This window comes from Neolamprologus brichardi, chromosome 5 (genome assembly GCF_056152115.1).
Source record: "Neolamprologus brichardi isolate AB-2024 chromosome 5, ASM5615211v1, whole genome shotgun sequence".
NCBI lineage: Eukaryota > Metazoa > Chordata > Actinopteri > Cichliformes > Cichlidae > Neolamprologus > Neolamprologus brichardi.
In genome coordinates, this window is record NC_142108.1 from 28,359,764 (window position 1) to 28,378,514 (window position 18,751).

Here is an 18,751-nt window from a genome sequence, read left to right on the forward strand (position 1 = left end):
GAATAAAATATTATTTCATTTAAAGAAAATTCAGGTTAATTTCAATCATACTTTCTTTGTTGCCTTATGGTAACTTTACTGTCTTCACTTCTGCCACAAATCAGCTGCCACGTGCACATGCTCACTGCTTTCAATATTTTTTTCACATCTGATTACACACAGGTATGAAGATAAAAACAGAACCAGGTGTGCCTGGATTAACTTTACTTTACTGCTCTGCTGCCAACTGAGGGGATGAACCTGAGTGAGACCTGTTAAATGTGTTTGTGACACAAGGACCATAAGACATGGCAGTTTGTTTTAGGCTGTACGCTTTCCAGCGCGCTCCCGCTCAGTGCTGTCCTCTCCAAACCTCAGACATCTCTTCTGGGCCCTAGCAGCTACTGAAATAGGGAAGGCGTGGTTTGTGTGATGGACCTCAGCTGTGCAGGTACCGTCCCCCGAACCCACTGCTCGATCCATCCCTTGCAGCTGTGCCACAATCCACACTCTACCACAGTGTTAAAACACAGAGGTCCTGGAGATGGCATGTCATCCTTGCCAGAGTCAAATGAAAAAACAAACTGGTTGTATCTCCTGTAGCATTTAGAAATTGGAAACTATTACTACCAATTACTATATCAATTGAAAAGTATTTTTATGTGCAAAACTTATGCTAAACTGTAAGTCACAACCTTACCTGTAGACAAATTGGTATATGCAGTTAACTATGTTAGCAGCAAGGTGCTTTAAATGGAAATTTGTAAGGCAAGAAGCAAAATGGCCTCTTGTTTCTTGGCTATGGATTAAACTGTAAACAACAAAACGAGTGCGGAATCAGGGTTTAAAAAGAGCATCTCAGTCTGTAGTTTTACTCATTTGTGTACTTATCTTTGATCCTTCCAGATGGGTGTGACTCTAAGAGTGGTTAGGTAATTAATGTTGCTTTATTTTTTGTCTATAAACTAACTTACTAAACTTAAGAATTAAAATGACATTAAAAAGTAACAGAACAATTACACTCAACGTGTATTTATTAGATATATTAAATGTAATTATTGCAATTCAAACAGAGACTAATTTTGCATGTAAAATGAGAAGTAAGAGCTGGTGAGAGGTCGAAGCTAAACACATGATGATCTGTAGGTTGCTTGTGCATATATCCCACATCAATAAATACTGGAAACAACAAAGGGAGTGGAAATTTCTAAGTATGTGAGGTATGTTGCATGTGTACAGTAGCATGCATGTGACTCCTGTTTCATCATATTTGACAGCAGCCATCTTGGGTCAGTATTTTACCGCTCTTCAAAGGACTTGTTTGTCCATTATTTGGTCTCTGTCAGAAGATAAATGTACGAAAAGTCACGTAAACCTGTTGATGACAGCCATGAGCTGTATTTCAGTTTGTTGATGGTAACTCACAGAAATATTGATTGCGAGTTGTTCACACAGTAGCCAGCGTTCACATGCTCTCTGCATATAGATTGGCCAGCCCCCAAAAAGACTGCAAACGCGCTACTCCCGCTGAACCATAAATTCCGCTTTTGCGATTTTTGACACTTCCGCGTTGCCTTCGTTTTTTGGCCTCGCAGGTTTTTGGAAAGTTGTGATTTCTGCAGGAAAACGTTCTGCATGGTTGACTTTGTAACATTTTTGTGCAACAGTATACGATGTTTAACACTTTTACAGCTGTACTTTGAACCGAATCATCCCATCGAAGTATTACATGGGCTTTGAGAGTCAAGCCTTTGTGCTGCTTTTGTGTTTTATTAACCAGTCTAGAAGTTGAGCTGATTCACGGTGTTGCTGCGCTTCTTCATTGTTTCGTGTGAACTCTTCTCCGTGAAGTATCAACTTGTGCAAGTTCACTAACGTAAGGCAGAGGTAATTGTGCGATTGTAATATGACTAGCAGACAAATTTGTTACACAGCAACTCATATAATCGTTTCTTCTGTTGTTGTTTTTTATTAAGTTGGATAAGGTCTGTTAGAGAGCTGTTGATGGTGCACGAACAGGCCTGTGCTGTTGCTGAATGAGTTGAGTTTGGTGTAACGTGAGTGTGATCGTGTGTACAGACACCGTGTAACGGGTTTTCTGGCATTTAGACACATTTGATACCATTATATCCACGTAATGACATACCATTAAACCATCACGTAAGCTCGTCCTTATTGCGTGCCGCGTGCATTTAAAAGTGCAAAGAATGTAAAACAACGAGTACGTTTTGTGGTGGAGAAGTATTTTAAATCAAGGCAAAGATGGAGATGTATCAGATTGTTACCTTGTTGTCTTGTTAAAAGGAAAAAGGAACATTTTTGAGCAGGTACACCTGACTTTCAGCTTTTTAGTTGAAAACTGAAACTACTGCTCATCAACCAATCTGCAGATTACATTCACTGGCCACTTTATTCGGTACATCTTGTTAATACTTGGTCAGTTTGGCATTTGCATTCAGAACTGCCTTAATTCATCATGGCATAGATTCAAGGAGGTGTGGGAAATATTCTCAAGAGATTTTGATCCACGTTGACATGATAGCATCACAGAGTTCTGATGCATATTTATTAGCTGCACATCTAGGATGTAACTTTCCACATGCCAAAGGTGCTCTGTTGGATTGAGACCTGGTGAGTGTGGAGACAATTTCAGTACAGTGAACTCACTGTTAACCACTTTGAGATTATTTGAGTTTTATGACATTGTGCTTTATCCTGATGAAAGCTGCCATCAAAGGATGCACTGGTACACTGTGGTGATAAATACTACGCAAGTATTGGAGATTATGTATCGGAATTTCAGGAGCGGGACCACGCCTCCAAACACGCTCCTTCCGGTTGTCATCTATATAGGTTCCCCCCAGTTCTGCAAACTGTTCATTCTCGTTCACGTGCCCCACCCTCCCTCCCTCCCTCCTTGTTCTCAATTCTTTAACTTATTCACTCCTATTTAGTACACGGGGATCTGCCAGGCCCGGGAGCCATCACCAGTCCTCTTTGAGGCCTTCTCCAAACCACACCTCAATTAATGTCCAAGCATTCACCTTTACCTACTAAAACGCTGCCAAACCTAAAATGAGGACGTGGGCCCAGCTAGTGAAGAGTCAGCAATGATACTCAGGTAGGCTGTGACATTTAAAAGATGCTCAGCCAGTGCTAAGGGCACAAAGTGTGGCAAGAAAACACATTCATTAGACCAGGCAACATTTTTCTAGTATTGTGTTGTCCAATTTTGCTGACGCTTTAGTCTCAGCTTTCTGTTCATAGCCGAGTATGTTTAAAAATGCTCGTCTATATAACTTCGTTGTAACAAGTGGTTATTTGAATTATTGTTTTTATCCTATCTGCTGAAAGCTGTCTGGCCATTTTCCCCTGCCTTTTAAACACGACCATAAAAAGTACTACACATTATAGAAAAATTAATAAAATCAAATTAAATCATGAAAAAGGAAACTAAGTAAAAAAAAAAAATCCTTAAGGGTCATGCTTAGTAATTTAGTGTAAATAACAACAGCATTTCTCTCTGTTTTATGATTTTCCTTGTAGTTACTTTCGTCATGCAGCTGGTGATCCGTCGGTACCGTCCTGCAGACAAGGACACAGTGCTCACCCTCTTCAGTACTGGCATCTTGGAGCATATTCGTCCATGTTTCTATAACGCCATGACCAGCCCTCTTTACCTCACCATCACCCCGACTCTGTGTGTTGCTGGTTATCTCCTGGGCTCTGTGTTTGGGGCTGTGCTGTTCCCAGCAGCTTGGGTAGGTCTCATCTACTACTGCTGTCATGAAGTATATGCCAGCTTCGTCAGGGTGAGACTTCGCACCGACATGCAGGACATCCCTAGGAATTTCCTCAGCAGACCTGATGACTGTTTCTGGGTGGCTGAGGCCGAGGTTGGAGTGAGAGCCCAGGTTGTTGGTATGGTGGCTGTGGTAGCTAAACACAGTGGGACAGAAAAGTATGGGGAAATGTTCAGAATGATCATTTTCCCACAGTATAGACGGATGGGCCTCGGCTTAAGATTGACTCAGACTGCGGTTGACTTCTGTAAAGAACGGGGCTTCTCCAAGGTGGTGTTGGAGACTACCTCCACCCAAATGGCAGCCGTGGTTCTATACAGCAAAGTGGGGTTTAACCGTGTCCACTCTAATGTCAAAGGACTGGCAGCTCATTGGATCATTTCACTGGCCAGGGTCACGATTATAAGGATGGAAAAATACTTGTAAATCAAAAATAACACTCATTAGCAATGTGTTGTTTTCACGCTTTGCTCCTCTTTAACAGTGGTTTAATATTTGGCAATGGTTAAACTTGACTGTAATCAAAATGTTGTTCAGGTGTAACTTAGGGGAAAAAATGCCAAATCTGTTATATACTTTAGGACAAAGCACTGTGAACAGATCTGAAAGTAAGGAGCAAGATGTTGTTACTAAAACCTGGTTTCCTCTTTATAGAGTACTTTACATATTCTCTGACTACACCTTAAGCCCCCCAAAATTGTCTGTTAACAACATAAGCCCAATTAGCAGCTCCAGTCCTGTGAACCAAGATTTAACAGTTAATCCTTACATTGTGTACTTTTCAGTGACAATTAGAATAATTTGATGTAATCAGTTGTACTGACCACTTTCAGCTGTATTCATTTTAAAAAGACAGGAAAAAAAAGTTTCACAATCTCTGTGTTCATTTGTCATCCTTGTTATGTGAGAAGGAAGGTCTGATGTATAATGTCTAAATGTTTTTCTACTAATTGCTAATTGGAGAAACGTTTTAAAATGTCATAACTGAGATACAGTACACACAACATATTGTAAGCACATGATACAAAGATACATGTCGTAATAATATTGAAAATTCTTGACTCCATCTTGATTTCTAAGTTAAGTACTTATGGTGTGACAGGAATAGTATTGAACTGGTTAAGCAGCTATCTAGATAATAGGTTTCAGTATGTGCAGTGTTTAGGCAATGCATGTGATAGAATAAAAATAGAATGTGGGGTCCCTCAAGGTTCTGTTTTAGGACCAAAACTTTTTAATTTATATATAAATGACATTTGTGATGTGTCAAAAATGTTAAATTTTGTTTTGTTTGCAGATGATACAAATTTTTATTGTTCCGGAGAAAACTTGAAAGAATTGGCTAAAATTATGGTTATTGAAATGAAAAAAATTAAAAAATGGTTTGATGTAAATGAGTTATCGCTGAATTTGGAAAAAACAAAGTTTATGATATTCGGAAACCGTGTAAAGGAGGAAGAGATAGTATTATCTATAGAGGGAGTAATAATTGAAAGAGTGACAGAATTCCATTTTCTGCGTGTAATAGTGGATGACAAGTTAACATGGAAATCACACATTGAACATGTTAAAAAAAAGTTGGCTAAAAGTATTTATATCTTGGGTAATGTAAGATATATATTAGATTACAAGACACTGAGAATATTATATTTTTCATTGTTTCTACCCTATCTGAGTTATTGTGTTGAAGTATGGGGGAATACATATGTGACTAATATGAAACCATTATATTTATTACAGAAGAGAGCGATTCGCATTATGCATAATGTTAAATATAGAGATCACACTAATAGTTTGTTTATAAAATCAAAATTATTAAAACTAGAAGACATAGTGAAATTACAGACATTAACTATTATGTTTAGGGCAAAAAATAAAACACTACCTCTTAAGTTACAAAGTTTATTTGTATTGTGTTCAGAAAATGGGGATGGCAGAAGGAAGTTTTTTAAGCACCGGTTTGCTCGATTCACACAAAGGCAAATGTGTCCAACAGTCATAGGCATAAGAAACTGGAATTCTCTCAGTGATCATCTTAAGTGTTGTACAAATGTTTCTCAATTTAAAATCTGCTATAAGAATAAAATGATAAACCAATATGAAGAAGTTGAAAATAATAGAATTTAATTGTAGAAAAATGATCCTTTTAGTTTGAGATTTAGTGGTATCGCTCATTGTTGAGTATATTGTTCTGTTTGCTTTGTTTTGTTATGTACAGAATATTGTCAGAGTGTAATTTTGGTTGTAAGTGCCAACTTGTATTATCACAGATAGCGGGCAGGTGTCAATAAGAATTTATTCTTCTTCCTGCTCCTTTTCATGCATGGAAACAGTTTTATTTTAATTGAAAGGAAGGTGGTGTATGGGAAATGAATTACGGCTGTACCATGTGTGAAAAAAAAAATAAAAAAAATAAAAACATTAACTTTTAAAAGGTAAACGTAGAGAATTTATATGCATCAGAGTGGACTTAAAATTCTTATTAAACTATTCCATTGTTTTACACCTTTTTTCCTTGATGTAATCAGAATAACTGAGATATTTGCTTATGAAATGAAGACATGATTATTAAGACTGATAATGTTGAAAATTAAATCACAAATCTAAACTCAGTATGTTGTGCCCCAGCCTGTACTGTAGATGTGAATGTGAACAGCAGAGGACGCTATTGATCTAAGTAACACTGAAGCTCTTTTGATGAAAATCAGTATTTACTGATATTGTACTGTATTTACTTCCTTTTATACCAGAAAGTATTAGGAGTTTAAAATATGTGTGCACCAACAACAGTGCTGGGAAGTAAATACAGTACATTTGCTAATATGCTTTGTGAACTCAGGTTTTACGTCTAGAACATGTTGTGATAGACTGTGACGCAGAATATGAAACAATAACAGATGACCTAGTGCACAACTTTTCATGGGTAATGGTAGTAGTTTGAAACTCGCTGACTGCTGTAGTTGGTGTTCATTACAACTTCCAACATTTTAAAAATTCTATGTGGTTTGATTTGTCATTTTCAGACCAGAAAGGAAAAACATTGTATCTCCTGCAGTTAGCAAAAGACCACAAGGACTCCTGCCACTGTTTTTTGTGTTTTCCCATGCTGTACTGAAAACTAATTCTCCTCTAAGTGAAGCAAAATATGCATTTTTCTATGCTCAGGAGATACTTTGTTGTTCGTGTAAACACACTTTTGAGTTGTCTGCCTATTTTTCTAGTTTACCATTAGGGGGTGCCAAATATTTGAATCCTAAATAGAGTATCCTGGGCACGGTACAGTAAAATTCAGTTTTACGTGGATTTCAGGTTGATAGTTTTTCTAAGAACTGAACAAATTATTTAAATCAACACTGATCAGTATTGGCAGAAAATTGTAGGAACTGTGCTGGAAAGACCAATATTTGTGTGTATAGTATTCTTCTAGTCATTTTGTGTTTCATTTCTGAGGGCACGCCATATGTCTCAGGTTACTAAACACCTGAATGATGAGGGGTTAATATGCCACTTTTCTGCATGATCTACATCAGTGACAGAAAACAGGCTCCAGATATAAAAGGAAAGGATAAAAACAGCCTTTGATATATGTGTCACACAAAAGATGATTGTTATGTAACAGACCATCTTATACAGAATAAAATATTATTTCATTTAAAGAAAATTCAGGTTAATTTCAATCATACTTTCTTTGTTGCCTTATGGTAACTTTACTGTCTTCACATCACATCTCACATCGGGGGTGGCTGTAGCTCAGGAGGTAGAGCAGGTCACCTACTGATCGGAAGGTTGAAGGTTCGATCCCAGGCTCCTCCAGTCTGCATGCCAACTATCCTTGGGCAAGATACTAACCCCAAGTTGCTCTCCGATGCGTCCATCGGAGTATGAATGTGTGTGAATGTAGCTAGAAAAAGCACTAAGTACAGATAAAGTGCTTGTGAGAATGGGTGTGAGTGGGTGAATGTGGCATGTTGTATAGAGCGCTTTGAGTACTCCGGGAGAGTAGAAAAGCGCTATATAAGAATCAGTCCATTTACCATTTACATCTGCCACAAATCAGCTGCCACGTGCACATGCTCTCTGCTGTCAATAATTTTTTTTCACATCTGATTAGACAAAGGTATGAAGATAAAAACAGAACCAGGTGTGCCTGGATTAACTTTAATTTACTGCCAACTGAGGGGATGAACCTGAGTGAGACCTGTTAAATGTGTTTGTGACACAAGGACCATAAGACATGGCAGTTTGTTTTAGGCTGTACGCTTTCCAGCGCGCTCCCGCTCAGTGCTGTCCTCTCCGAACCTCAGACATCTCTTCTGGGCCCTAGCAGCTACTGAAATAGGGAAGGCGTGGTTTGTGTGATGGACCTCAGCTGTGCAGGTACCGTCCCCCGAACCCACTGCTCGATCCATCCCTTGCAGCTGTGCCACAATCCACACTCTACCACAGTGTTAAAACACAGAGGTCCTGGAGATGGCCTGTCATCCTTGCCAGAGTCAAATGAAAAAACAAACTGGTTGTATCTCCTGTAGCATTTAGAAATTGGAAACTATTACTACCAATTACTATATCAATTGAAAAGTATTTTTATGTGCAAAACTTATGCTAAACTGTAAGTCACAACCTTACCTGTAGACAAATTGGTATATGCAGGTAACTATGTTAGCAGCAAGGTGCTTTAAATGGAAATTTGTAAGGCAAGAAGCAAAATGGCCTCTTGTTTCTTGGCTATGGATTAAAGTGTAAACAACAAAACGAGCGCCGAATCAGGGTTTAAAAAGAGCATCTCAGTCTGTAGTTTTACTCACTTGTGTACTTATCTTTGATCCTTCCAGATGGGTGTGACTCTAAGAGTGGTTAGGTAATTAATGTTGCTTTATTTTTTGTCTATAAACTAACTTACTAAACTTAAGAATTAAAATGACATTAAAAAGTAACAGAACAATTACACTCAATGTGTATTTATTAGATATATTAAATGTAATTATTGCAATTCAAACAGACTAATTTTGCATGTAAAATGAGAAGTAAGAGCTGGTGAGAGGTCGAAGCTAAACACATGATGATCTGTAGGTTGCTTGTGCATATATCCCACATCAATAAATACTGGAAACAACAAAGGGAGTGGAAATTTCTAAGTATGTGAGGTATGTTGCATGTGTACAGTAGCATGCATGTGACTCCTGTTTCATCATATTTGACAGCAACCACCTTGGGTCAGTATTTTACCGCTCTTCAAAGGACTTGTTTGTCCATTATTTGGTCTCTGTCAGAAGATAAATGTACGAAAAGTCACGTAAACCTGTTGACAGCACAAAATATCTAAAGAATTGCTTTGATTTACTCTGGTGCCACTTTGTCTGAAAAAATACTTGTTTCTCTCTGTTGTGACATTGTTGGTTACGGAAAGTCATTTCAACATAAGATGAGAACGAATCAATATCACGTTTAGGCAGTCTGATATATTGTGGAGATAAAATAAAAATAAAAAATAAAAATAAATACAAAATTATATATATATGTGTGTGTGTGTGTGTGTGCGCGCGTGTGTTTTTGTTTATATATGTATATATATGTATGTGTCCCATGAGGAAAAGATATATATAAATCTTATAAAGTTTGAATCTGTCTTGTGTGAAACTTGTATGAAAAGTATACAAGAGTGAAAACAGATATAAGATCCCTTGAAAAAGGACATAAATGAAACTTGTATGTTTTGGATACTTACTAAAACAATATATGAAAGTAATGAGAAAGTGGCCACTTTCATGAGTAAATCATATAAGCCTTATATGAAGTAGGCCACATCTTATGCAAGTATTTTATAGGTTTTTACTATTTCTTTTCCATGTGGGGTGTGTGTGATTTTTTTTTAATAATTCCACAGCTTAACCTGTTTGTTTGAGATACTCAAAGGTGATGACTGAAGTAGATTGTTACTTTGGAGACTGTAGTCTGTTCTCTTCTGGAAGTTATTGTGTTCATCTTGTGTTTGACAATTTAATACTTGCACTTTCCAAATAATTGGTCTTTAATATAAACCAAATTCTTTTACACCTTTTATACACCCAGTTTATTAGGTACATGTGTTTAAATGCTTGTTAAGCCCAGTTTAAAGCAATGTAATGCATTACTGTTCTAAATTCAGTAATTGCATTAAAGTTACAATTATGCTGTTACTTGTGTTTCAAAGGTTCTTCAGTTATCTGTACCAGGCAGATGGAAACAAAAAGCAATATTATTATTATTTTTCTTCCTGGGCCCATTGTAATCAGAGATACAGCTTTTGAGGAGTGGGGATATGGAGACAAGAGAGCGATGGTAAAGCGCAAACTGCATCCAGTACAGTAACAACCACAAACAGAACTTTAGCTCTTTGCATTCACTGTTCGTGTCACTAAAGTAGAATCACTGTGGTGATCGCCAGTGCATTTTTTGCCCAGGCAGTGCACCATGATGGCTCAAAAAAGTTATATTATGTATATCTGAGATGTTGTTGGGTTAGTTATTAGTTGAACTGCAGCATGTGACAATAATTGAGAGCTACACTTTAGTTATTAGCAGTGGCTCGTAGCCATTCACTTTAATGAATCCTTGAATTTCTCTCTAGCTGTGTCCTTCCATCTATTTTCTTACCATGTTAATTTCACTGTCTTCCTCTCTTCCTCACACTGCTGTTGGGACTGTGGTCCCTCCTGCTGCTTTTCTCCACAGCTCTTGCTACCAGCACCAGCCTCCTGCTACCGTGAGGCCTAGTTGTTGATGATACTGCTGTTCGCAGTGCAGCACGGTGCAGCAGCCTCAACAGTTAACATGTTGGTTAATTTGATACAGAAAATGTGGTTTTTGTACAATTCAGGAATTTTGTTAATTTCCAGCATTTATTTTTAGTATCTTTTTATTGTTTTTTCTCAGCTTTCCAGCTCCACCTTCACGCCCCTTCCTCCACACTAAACCTTTTCTACAAGCCTGAGCCCACAGCGACAGATGGGGATGGGCTGTTCACATTAAGATATTTGATTGGACAATCCAGCGTCAGTAATGAAAATGAACGAATAGGCTTCTGTCAGTGCTTGTACTGCCAGTCCATCAGCCCAAAAGTTCACTGGCCTGAAAAATGCCCGGTATGTCAGATTTCCAGTCCAGCCCTGGTGATCGCTTTGAAGTATGTTTGAGCTAGTTTTTGTCTTTTGCTTTTTGTTGTTGGCTTTCTGTTCATATGTAAACACTAAAAGAAGAATCGTATTTATATCCTCATTAGAATAAGGATTTGGTCTTGGTATGTGAGACTGTAGTCCAAGATTTATATTATTAGCTGGTAATTATGTTACAGTGCAATTCAGGACATTTTACAGAGTAACAAGAAAGTAATGTAACAAATAGTGTAAACAATTACTTATTCTGGTGAGTAATTAATAACGTACTGCATTACTTTTAAGAAAACTAATGAGTAATGTGTAATACATTACTTTTCTTGAGTAACATACCCAACTCTGGTTAAGGCAAATACAGTCAGCCAATAATCAGGCAACAACATGGCGATAACTCAATGCAATTAGGCATGTTGTCATGGTGAAGTTCAAACTGAGCTTCAGAATGGGGGAAAAAGGTGTTTGAAGTGACTTTGAACACGGCATGGTTAGAGCAGGTCTGTTTCAGAAACTTGGGTGAAATTGTTTAGCTGACGCCAGATGTCAAGGAAAATGGCCGTGCTACTTTGAGCAGAAAGTCATAACCTACCTGTGTATGACCAGAGCAAAACCATCTTTGGATGGCTGCTTCAAGAAGGGTAATGCACCACGTCAAAAAGCTCAGATTGGTTTCTTGAACATGACAATGACCTCACTGTGCTGAAATGTCCCCATAATCACCAGATCTCAATATAATAGAGCATCGCTGGGATGTGGTGGAAAAGAAAATTCACGTCATAAATCTGCAGCAGATGTGTGATATTGTCAAGTAATGTCATGTAAATATCAAATTCTCAGAGGAATCTCTCCAGCACCTTTTTGAATCTGTGTAATGAACAATTAAGGCAGTTCTGAAGGTAAAAGTGATGCAACCTGCTACTAGTAAGGTGTACCTAATATAATGACCTTTTATGTGAATGCCAGATCCTGCATTCCCCACAATGCAACCAGTAACATCTTTTCACTGATAGATGCTTTCTGATAGATTATTTCTCCATACCTTGTTTCTTATGTATAACATATCTATCAAAATTAGTCATGTCACAGCCTAAAATGACGTGCACCTCTATGCCATGAAAATATGAATATAGGCATAATTACAAAGATGTCCTCAACTGAATTTTTATTTTTAACTAAATGTATTATAATGCATATCACTGAAATATAATTAGAGTACTAAAAGTTTACATTCTTTTGCTGAGATGTCTACATTAGAATTGTGTATCTTATTATAATGGAATCTGTGTAGAGACTAATTAAAATGTGTATATCACTTGTTGCATACATAACATTGGTAGGTTAGTCTTTAAACTGTAGTATCATTGGTTACAAATTGTTTTTGTACAAATTTGTAGAATCACAAAGTAGTTAATAAGCTCATGTGTCAGATGAATGTAATGGAGTTAATGGATCATCAATGGATTTGATGCAAAATAAATTGAAATCATCTCAAATTGCAATACATGAGTAAATGTAAATGCCACATAAGTTGTTTTCAGTGACTTTCATTCATCAATCAATCAATCAATCAATCAATCTTCCTTTGAACTATCTTTAATTCAGTCACACAGAATCTACCTAATGTTATAAATGGAAAATTTATGCACCTTTTAATGTTACTTTTCCAAATAATGGTATTTGTGCTTGTGCTATACATTGAAAACAAAAACAGAGAAATAATACGTTTGCTTAAACAACCCACAGTGAAACACAGGTTTGCTTAGCTATTTTAATTTATTCTATTTTGTATAATGTTTCTCAGGTATATACAGATCCTCTACTAAATTAAATCAGCAATTATAGTTGTTTCTCTCGCATAAAGATTTTAAGAAGAAAATATGTAATTAGTTGCAAGCAGTTGAAACTTTGCATAATTTCTTTATTAAATACATGTTTAATGTTCAAGCATCAGTAATAACTATCCAAAACAACTATCTCGAGAATTTGTTCCTGTATTTCAAAAACATTTTCTGGTCAATTTGTATGAAAGAGTTTTACTGGCAAAGGGATGTTTTCTCTTCTTTTATATGGAAAAACCCCCCCACTAAAAACAAAGAAACACAACAAATTAATTTTTCCACTGTTCTCTAACCTGTGGAGAAAGGTTCCAATCCTGTTTCTGTGCTTTTTTAAGGAGAAAAAAACATGACCTACCTTTAAGTTCCCCGTGGGTTTCTAAAGAAAAAAAGAAAAAGCACATACAGACATGCACGCCCACGGGTGTTTTTGTACTGGTACACTCAACCAGCAGAAGACCAGTCAACAACTCACTGAGCAAAACAGACCCCTGCTGGCTCTACTGAAGCAACATAGCTCTGCTGCTTTATATAACCTCATTTATGTGGAAAAAACTCCAGTCAGGTTGTGATAAATGTTCTAATCTGTAGTTCCAGATGAGGACTTAATATTGTTTTATTTCCCTTTATAGGGCCAGTAAATCTTTTTTTCCTTTTTCTTTTCAGTGACGCTAAATGAACACAGTTTCATTTGGTTTTTTTTCTGTTTTGTTTTCCCGTGAGAGTTTGGGAAATTTCTTTTTCTTTCTGTTTTTTTAAATTGAAAATGAGTTAAATACAACCTCAGATGAACAGCTTATAATAAATCACAACATGTTAATAGTTATTTACAAAAACTAAGCCAAACTGCTGAAGCAGTGTGGGAAAATGAGACAGAAATAAAAATTAAGAAATAACCCCTTACTGCTTCCACAGGAATTAAGAAGCAGCCAGGTGCTTCTTGTAAATGCAGTTGATTAACTAATAATAAGCAGGTGTGAAAACCTCTATAAAAGCAGAACTTTTGGCAGTTTGCCGGTTTGCAGCATTCAAGTCTTTCTTAACATGAGGATAAGGAGCAAATAAATCAATGACTTTGGAGTAAGTAATTGTTGATGTTTATCAATCTAAGAAGGCAGATAAACATTTTTATATTTTTGAAGTCTGATATTCTACAGGTAGAAAGATTTTTCACAAGTGCAAACATTTGGCCCGCAGCCTAATTACATTTGGCCCGCGAAGCCATACCAAATTACTATTAGAGCTGGCCTACTATACAAATGCAGGCCTACTGGTATTATACAGCTAATATATATATTGTTTAGTATTAAGCTTTGCTTGTTCCATATTCAGTTTTTCAGCAAAACGTGTTTGAGTCCATAAGAAAAGATTCATTCTTATATCTGGAGGAATAAATATATTTCAATAAATATTAACGTTAGCCCGCGACTTTGTTCCAGTTTTGAATTTTGGCCCACTGTGTATTTGAGTTTGACACCCCTGCTCTAATGAAATGAAAAAAAAATTGCAATAGCCACTAGACAGGTATTGTTTAGCATGTTAAATATTAAAGTTTGTGGAAGTAAAATCTGTAAAAGACTGAACATGTATGCCTTGTTTTAAAGGAGAAAACCTCTCCTATCAAAGAACATGGTAGCATGGCTTAGGTTTGCAAAGACAAGACTCCTGGATTGGACTGGTTTGTCCTTTAGACAAACGAACCAAAGTTGATATGGTTGTTTTTTTAATGTACAGAGTTAAAATGTACAGCAGCATGTCTGGGAAGTAACAAACATAGGAATATTATTACAAACACCTACAACTGTTAAGCACGGTGGCGGAGAAGTGACCATTTGGGCTTGTTTTTTTAGTCAGTTTCAGTTATTGAGGTGACTATGAACGACTCTGCATACCAGAGAAATCTAGGGTTATCTGTCTGTTTGGCAAAGTTTGGCTAAAACTGAGTTATGCAACAGGACAATGATTCCAAGCACACCTGTAAATCTACAACCAGAAAGGCTTAAAAGGGAAAGATTTGAGGTGTTGCAATGGTCTGGTCAAAATCCAGACCTCAGCAAATACATAATGGCACGTAAATAATTTTAGAACCTGGTGAAGACCAGATCATTTTCTGATGATGGTTATGCCGTGATATGTGAAACCCAAGAACTGATAGAGCCTGTACAGACGCACCGCACTCAAAAAATATTTATGCCCAAAATGCTGACCTTGAATATGACTACATGTAAATTTTCCACACAATTTTATCACATGAGTACAAGATAAAAGATTACATTTAATGAAATCTTGTCAAATAACATTTACTTGACTCATATACACTCAGTTCATGCTAAACATATTTTCTTACATTATTAATTATTTGAAAAAACAAAACTTTGCATTATTATATTTCAGTTGCATCTTACTAAAAACTTGGTTTGTATTTATAAAGGCCTGTGCTTGTATGTTTGATGGCAGAGAGTCAAATAAAAAAGATGATAGGTTATAGAGATCCTGCTTGTTAGCGTAAATTAGCTCAAAGGCTGAAAAAAGGGGAGAACATGATTATTGTTATTATATTATTATTATTATTGTAATTGTTGCTTAGTTCACCATACATATTAAAGGTCAAAGTTAGACTTTGAAGCTAGAGCTGTAAAAAGTTCAGCATTTCAAGAACTTTTCTCATGTTTGTACACTAAATGGTTATACTCAGTTCCCAAAAAAAGAGATTATAAACACATGAAAAACTCTAGTTTGGATCTGTCCAAAGGTAACAAATCTGTACCTGATCAGAGTCAGGCTGGCCTTTTCCAAATATTTCCAGTCTTTCAGCTGTGCATATAATGTTTCTATAAACACAGTTCTGCCACAGTATTAACAGGTGACATGAATAAAACCTATAATTTAAAGTCATTATAATGCAATCCTCTGCTGGGATCTCTTGAGTGTTACTTTACCACAGTTTCAGCCTCCTAACAATGAAGCGACATCCACACTTGTTGTTCAGGATCGACTTAAGGAACATAACAAAGATTCCTTATAAAGCGAAATAAAGATGATCTAATTGGTTTGACTGTCATAAAGCAAATTATGAACGTTTTAAATTAACTTTTCAGGAATGTGTGAATATGTAGAATATGCTTGAGCTCTGAAAAACAGGAAAGCTCTCCAAACATCTTTCTTTCTACCTCCACGTTCAGAGACGATATGAAAAACTGAGATCATCAACTTTATTAGCGACTTTTATTTAAATGTCACTTTTTTTGAGTGAACCTCAAGCCAGAAAACTTCCAAAACCCCTTCTTCTCATCTGTGTACCCACAAATTCAACATGTGACACTTGTTTTGAGTTCATCTCTACACCCATTTTGGGTGAATGACATCTGGCTGCTCTCCAAAGCAAAGAAGGTGATTGAGAAACCAGATGTAAGGTTACTCCTGCCTGTGTTATAACACTTGGCAGGTATTTTGTGTGTTCTATTTGTCCTCCAAAGGCTTTGAGTTCACCACTTGTGAAAATTTCCAAACAAGATGGCATTGTTGAATCTGTGTCAGCTGATGAATATATCAAGGGTTAAAGGCCCTGCATGACAGTGAACATACAGAATATATAACTGCATTGTTTGATGAGGTGATTCAACATGCACAATTACATGTATGTTAGTTGTCAAAGACAACTTCTTCTCAAGTTAGTATCTGACATTACAGTTTACCGCTTGAACGCACCATGTGGTAAACTGTTAAGTGACACTGAAATGAATAGTGCAGCAGTAAAACTCACATCAGTGGAAGCATAAACACCATGTCTGTTAAGATTTGCCCATTTTTGCCATAAATTATTACATCATATAACTGGAGAACATAAAATATATTGATATTATATCCGTACTAAATTAATGTGGACAGAATTTTACATTAAGGCTACGTGAAAACAAGCAAGTGCATGGCCTGGGAGTAAATAAATGTATTTGTTCATGATTTTATTTAACTTATCTCTGTTATGATTTATTAGAATAAAAAGTAAGGATGGGAAAAATCTGAAACATTAGCCTGGTTCTGCTTTAAGTTTCTTCCTGTTAAAAGAGAGCTTGCCACTGTCTCCAAGTTCTTTCTCAAAGCGGGGGTCACCTGATTGTTGGAGTCTTCTCTATATTTTTTTTTAGGGTCTTTACCTTACAATTAAAGCACCTTGAGGCAACTGTTATTGTGATTATGTGTTATGTGAAAAAATAAAACTGAATTAAATTGAAATGAATTCAGTTAAATTCAATTATAAATAAATTCAGAGGCAGGAACTGGGAGACTGGTCAGGGTCGAAGGGAAGATGACTTCAGCTATGTACAGAGACATTCTTGCTGGTAACCTTCTCCAGAATGCTCTGGACCTTGGACTGGGTCAAATGTTCATCTTGCAACAGGACAACGACCCTAAGCACACAGCCAAGATAACAAAGGAGTGGCTTTGAGACCACGCCGTGAACGTCCTTAAGTTGCCCGGCCAGAGCACAGACTTGAATTGAACATCTGTAGAAAGATATGAAAATGCCTGTGTATCCATACAGCTCATCCAATCTTAGGAGGTTCTACAATGAAGAATTGTAGAAACAGCCCAGAAATAGATGTGTGAAGCTTGAAGCACCTTACTCAAAAAGACTTGAGCCTTTAATTGCTACCAAAGGTGCTTTAACAAAGTATTTAGCAAAAGCTGTGAATACTTATGCACATGTTATATTTTAGTTTTTTTTTTATTTTTTAATAAGTTTGCAAGAATTTTAAGCTAACTTTTTCACATTATTGGATATTGTGTGTAACATCTTGAAGTGAAAAATGTATTTAATCCATATTAGAATAAAGCCGTGACATGGAAAAAATGTCATGTGAGCACTGAAATGCTGTGAATACTTTCTGGATGTCCTCTATTCCTTAGTGACCATGTCAAACCCACAGAGCACGATTTTTATTTATTAACTACAAAACTGAATGCAGAAAACCCCCAACGAAACAGCAGCAGCTAAAGGTTGCTCTGCTCAGAGTGTGTTTACTTGCTTAAGCTGAGCATTTCAAGAGAGTAAACACAATCGGAATTAAAATTATTAGTTGGTTTCTCCTATTCCCCTGAAGATAGGGAACTTGGTGTAAAGATGGCTATAATTTCTAAAAAGTTAGTAAATTCTTTTTGTTGAAACCCCCTGAATTAAAGCTGAACATCTGTGCTTTGGTCGTATTGATTGTTTGATTTTAAAATCCTCTGTAGTTGTGTACATTGGCAAAGCTGCTTATATTCTTTTTTTCCCCTACAAATCATGGACCTAACTTTGATTAACTGTTTTATTTTTTTTAATACTATGTTTAATGCTGTTTTATAGATTAAAAATAGAATAGCTTTAATAGCTTTTCTTCAGTGGAGATGTGGATAATGGATTGAGAACTGAGACCAAATTTTTTGTCATGTGTGTGCATATGTGCATAACTACTGTTGTAATTAAAACTGAATCTGAAATTATACTAACGATAACTGTAATGAACAGAAGCGGAATGTTTTGTAAAGGGATGCGTAATTACTTATAGATTTTTTAATCCACTTTATTTTTTTGTTTACAGACTCTAGGAAGAAAAGTACGTTTTCTGTGTCTCAGTGGCCTTGCTGGATGGAATCTGGATCAATAATAATGGACTTTGCTCATGTCCAGTCACTGAGACCTTCCCAAACTCAATGCCCCAAGAAGGCGAAGAGTTTGGGGATCACTGTAACCTTCTATCTTTGCCTTAGAGGTATTTGTGAAGGGTTTAGTAAATGTCACAGCTTTAGAAATGTTTATAATATTTTCTAATAGGCTGCATGAAGTTTGGAGGTCTGTAGTGACTGATTCTGCAGAAAACTTCCTCATCATCCAGCCACCCCACTTTGTGGTTTATGTGGCCTATCACTTCACAACTGTTATAATACCACTAACAGTGGACTGTGGAATATTTAGTAGCAAGGAAACTTTACAACTGGACTTGCA

At 36.6% G+C, this 18,751-nt stretch overlaps 1 protein-coding gene across 2 annotated transcripts; it reads left to right on the forward strand.

Moving 5' to 3' along the window:
- Positions 1 to 1,522: 1,522 nt before the first annotated feature.
- On the forward strand, positions 1,523 to 7,308 carry LOC148102812 (N-acetyltransferase 8-like). Of its 2 annotated transcripts, none has more exons than XM_087840981.1 (2): positions 1,523 to 1,866; positions 3,526 to 7,308. In XM_087840981.1, exon 2 carries the CDS (start codon positions 3,537 to 3,539, stop codon positions 4,206 to 4,208), a length of 672 nt encoding a protein of 223 aa, XP_087697107.1. In that variant the 5' UTR covers positions 1,523 to 1,866; positions 3,526 to 3,536; the 3' UTR covers positions 4,209 to 7,308. The 2 variants fall into 2 exon arrangements, with proteins under 2 accessions (XP_087697107.1, XP_087697108.1); XM_087840982.1 differs by having other exon boundaries at positions 1,523 to 1,855.
- The last annotated feature ends 11,443 nt before the right edge of the window (positions 7,309 to 18,751 follow it).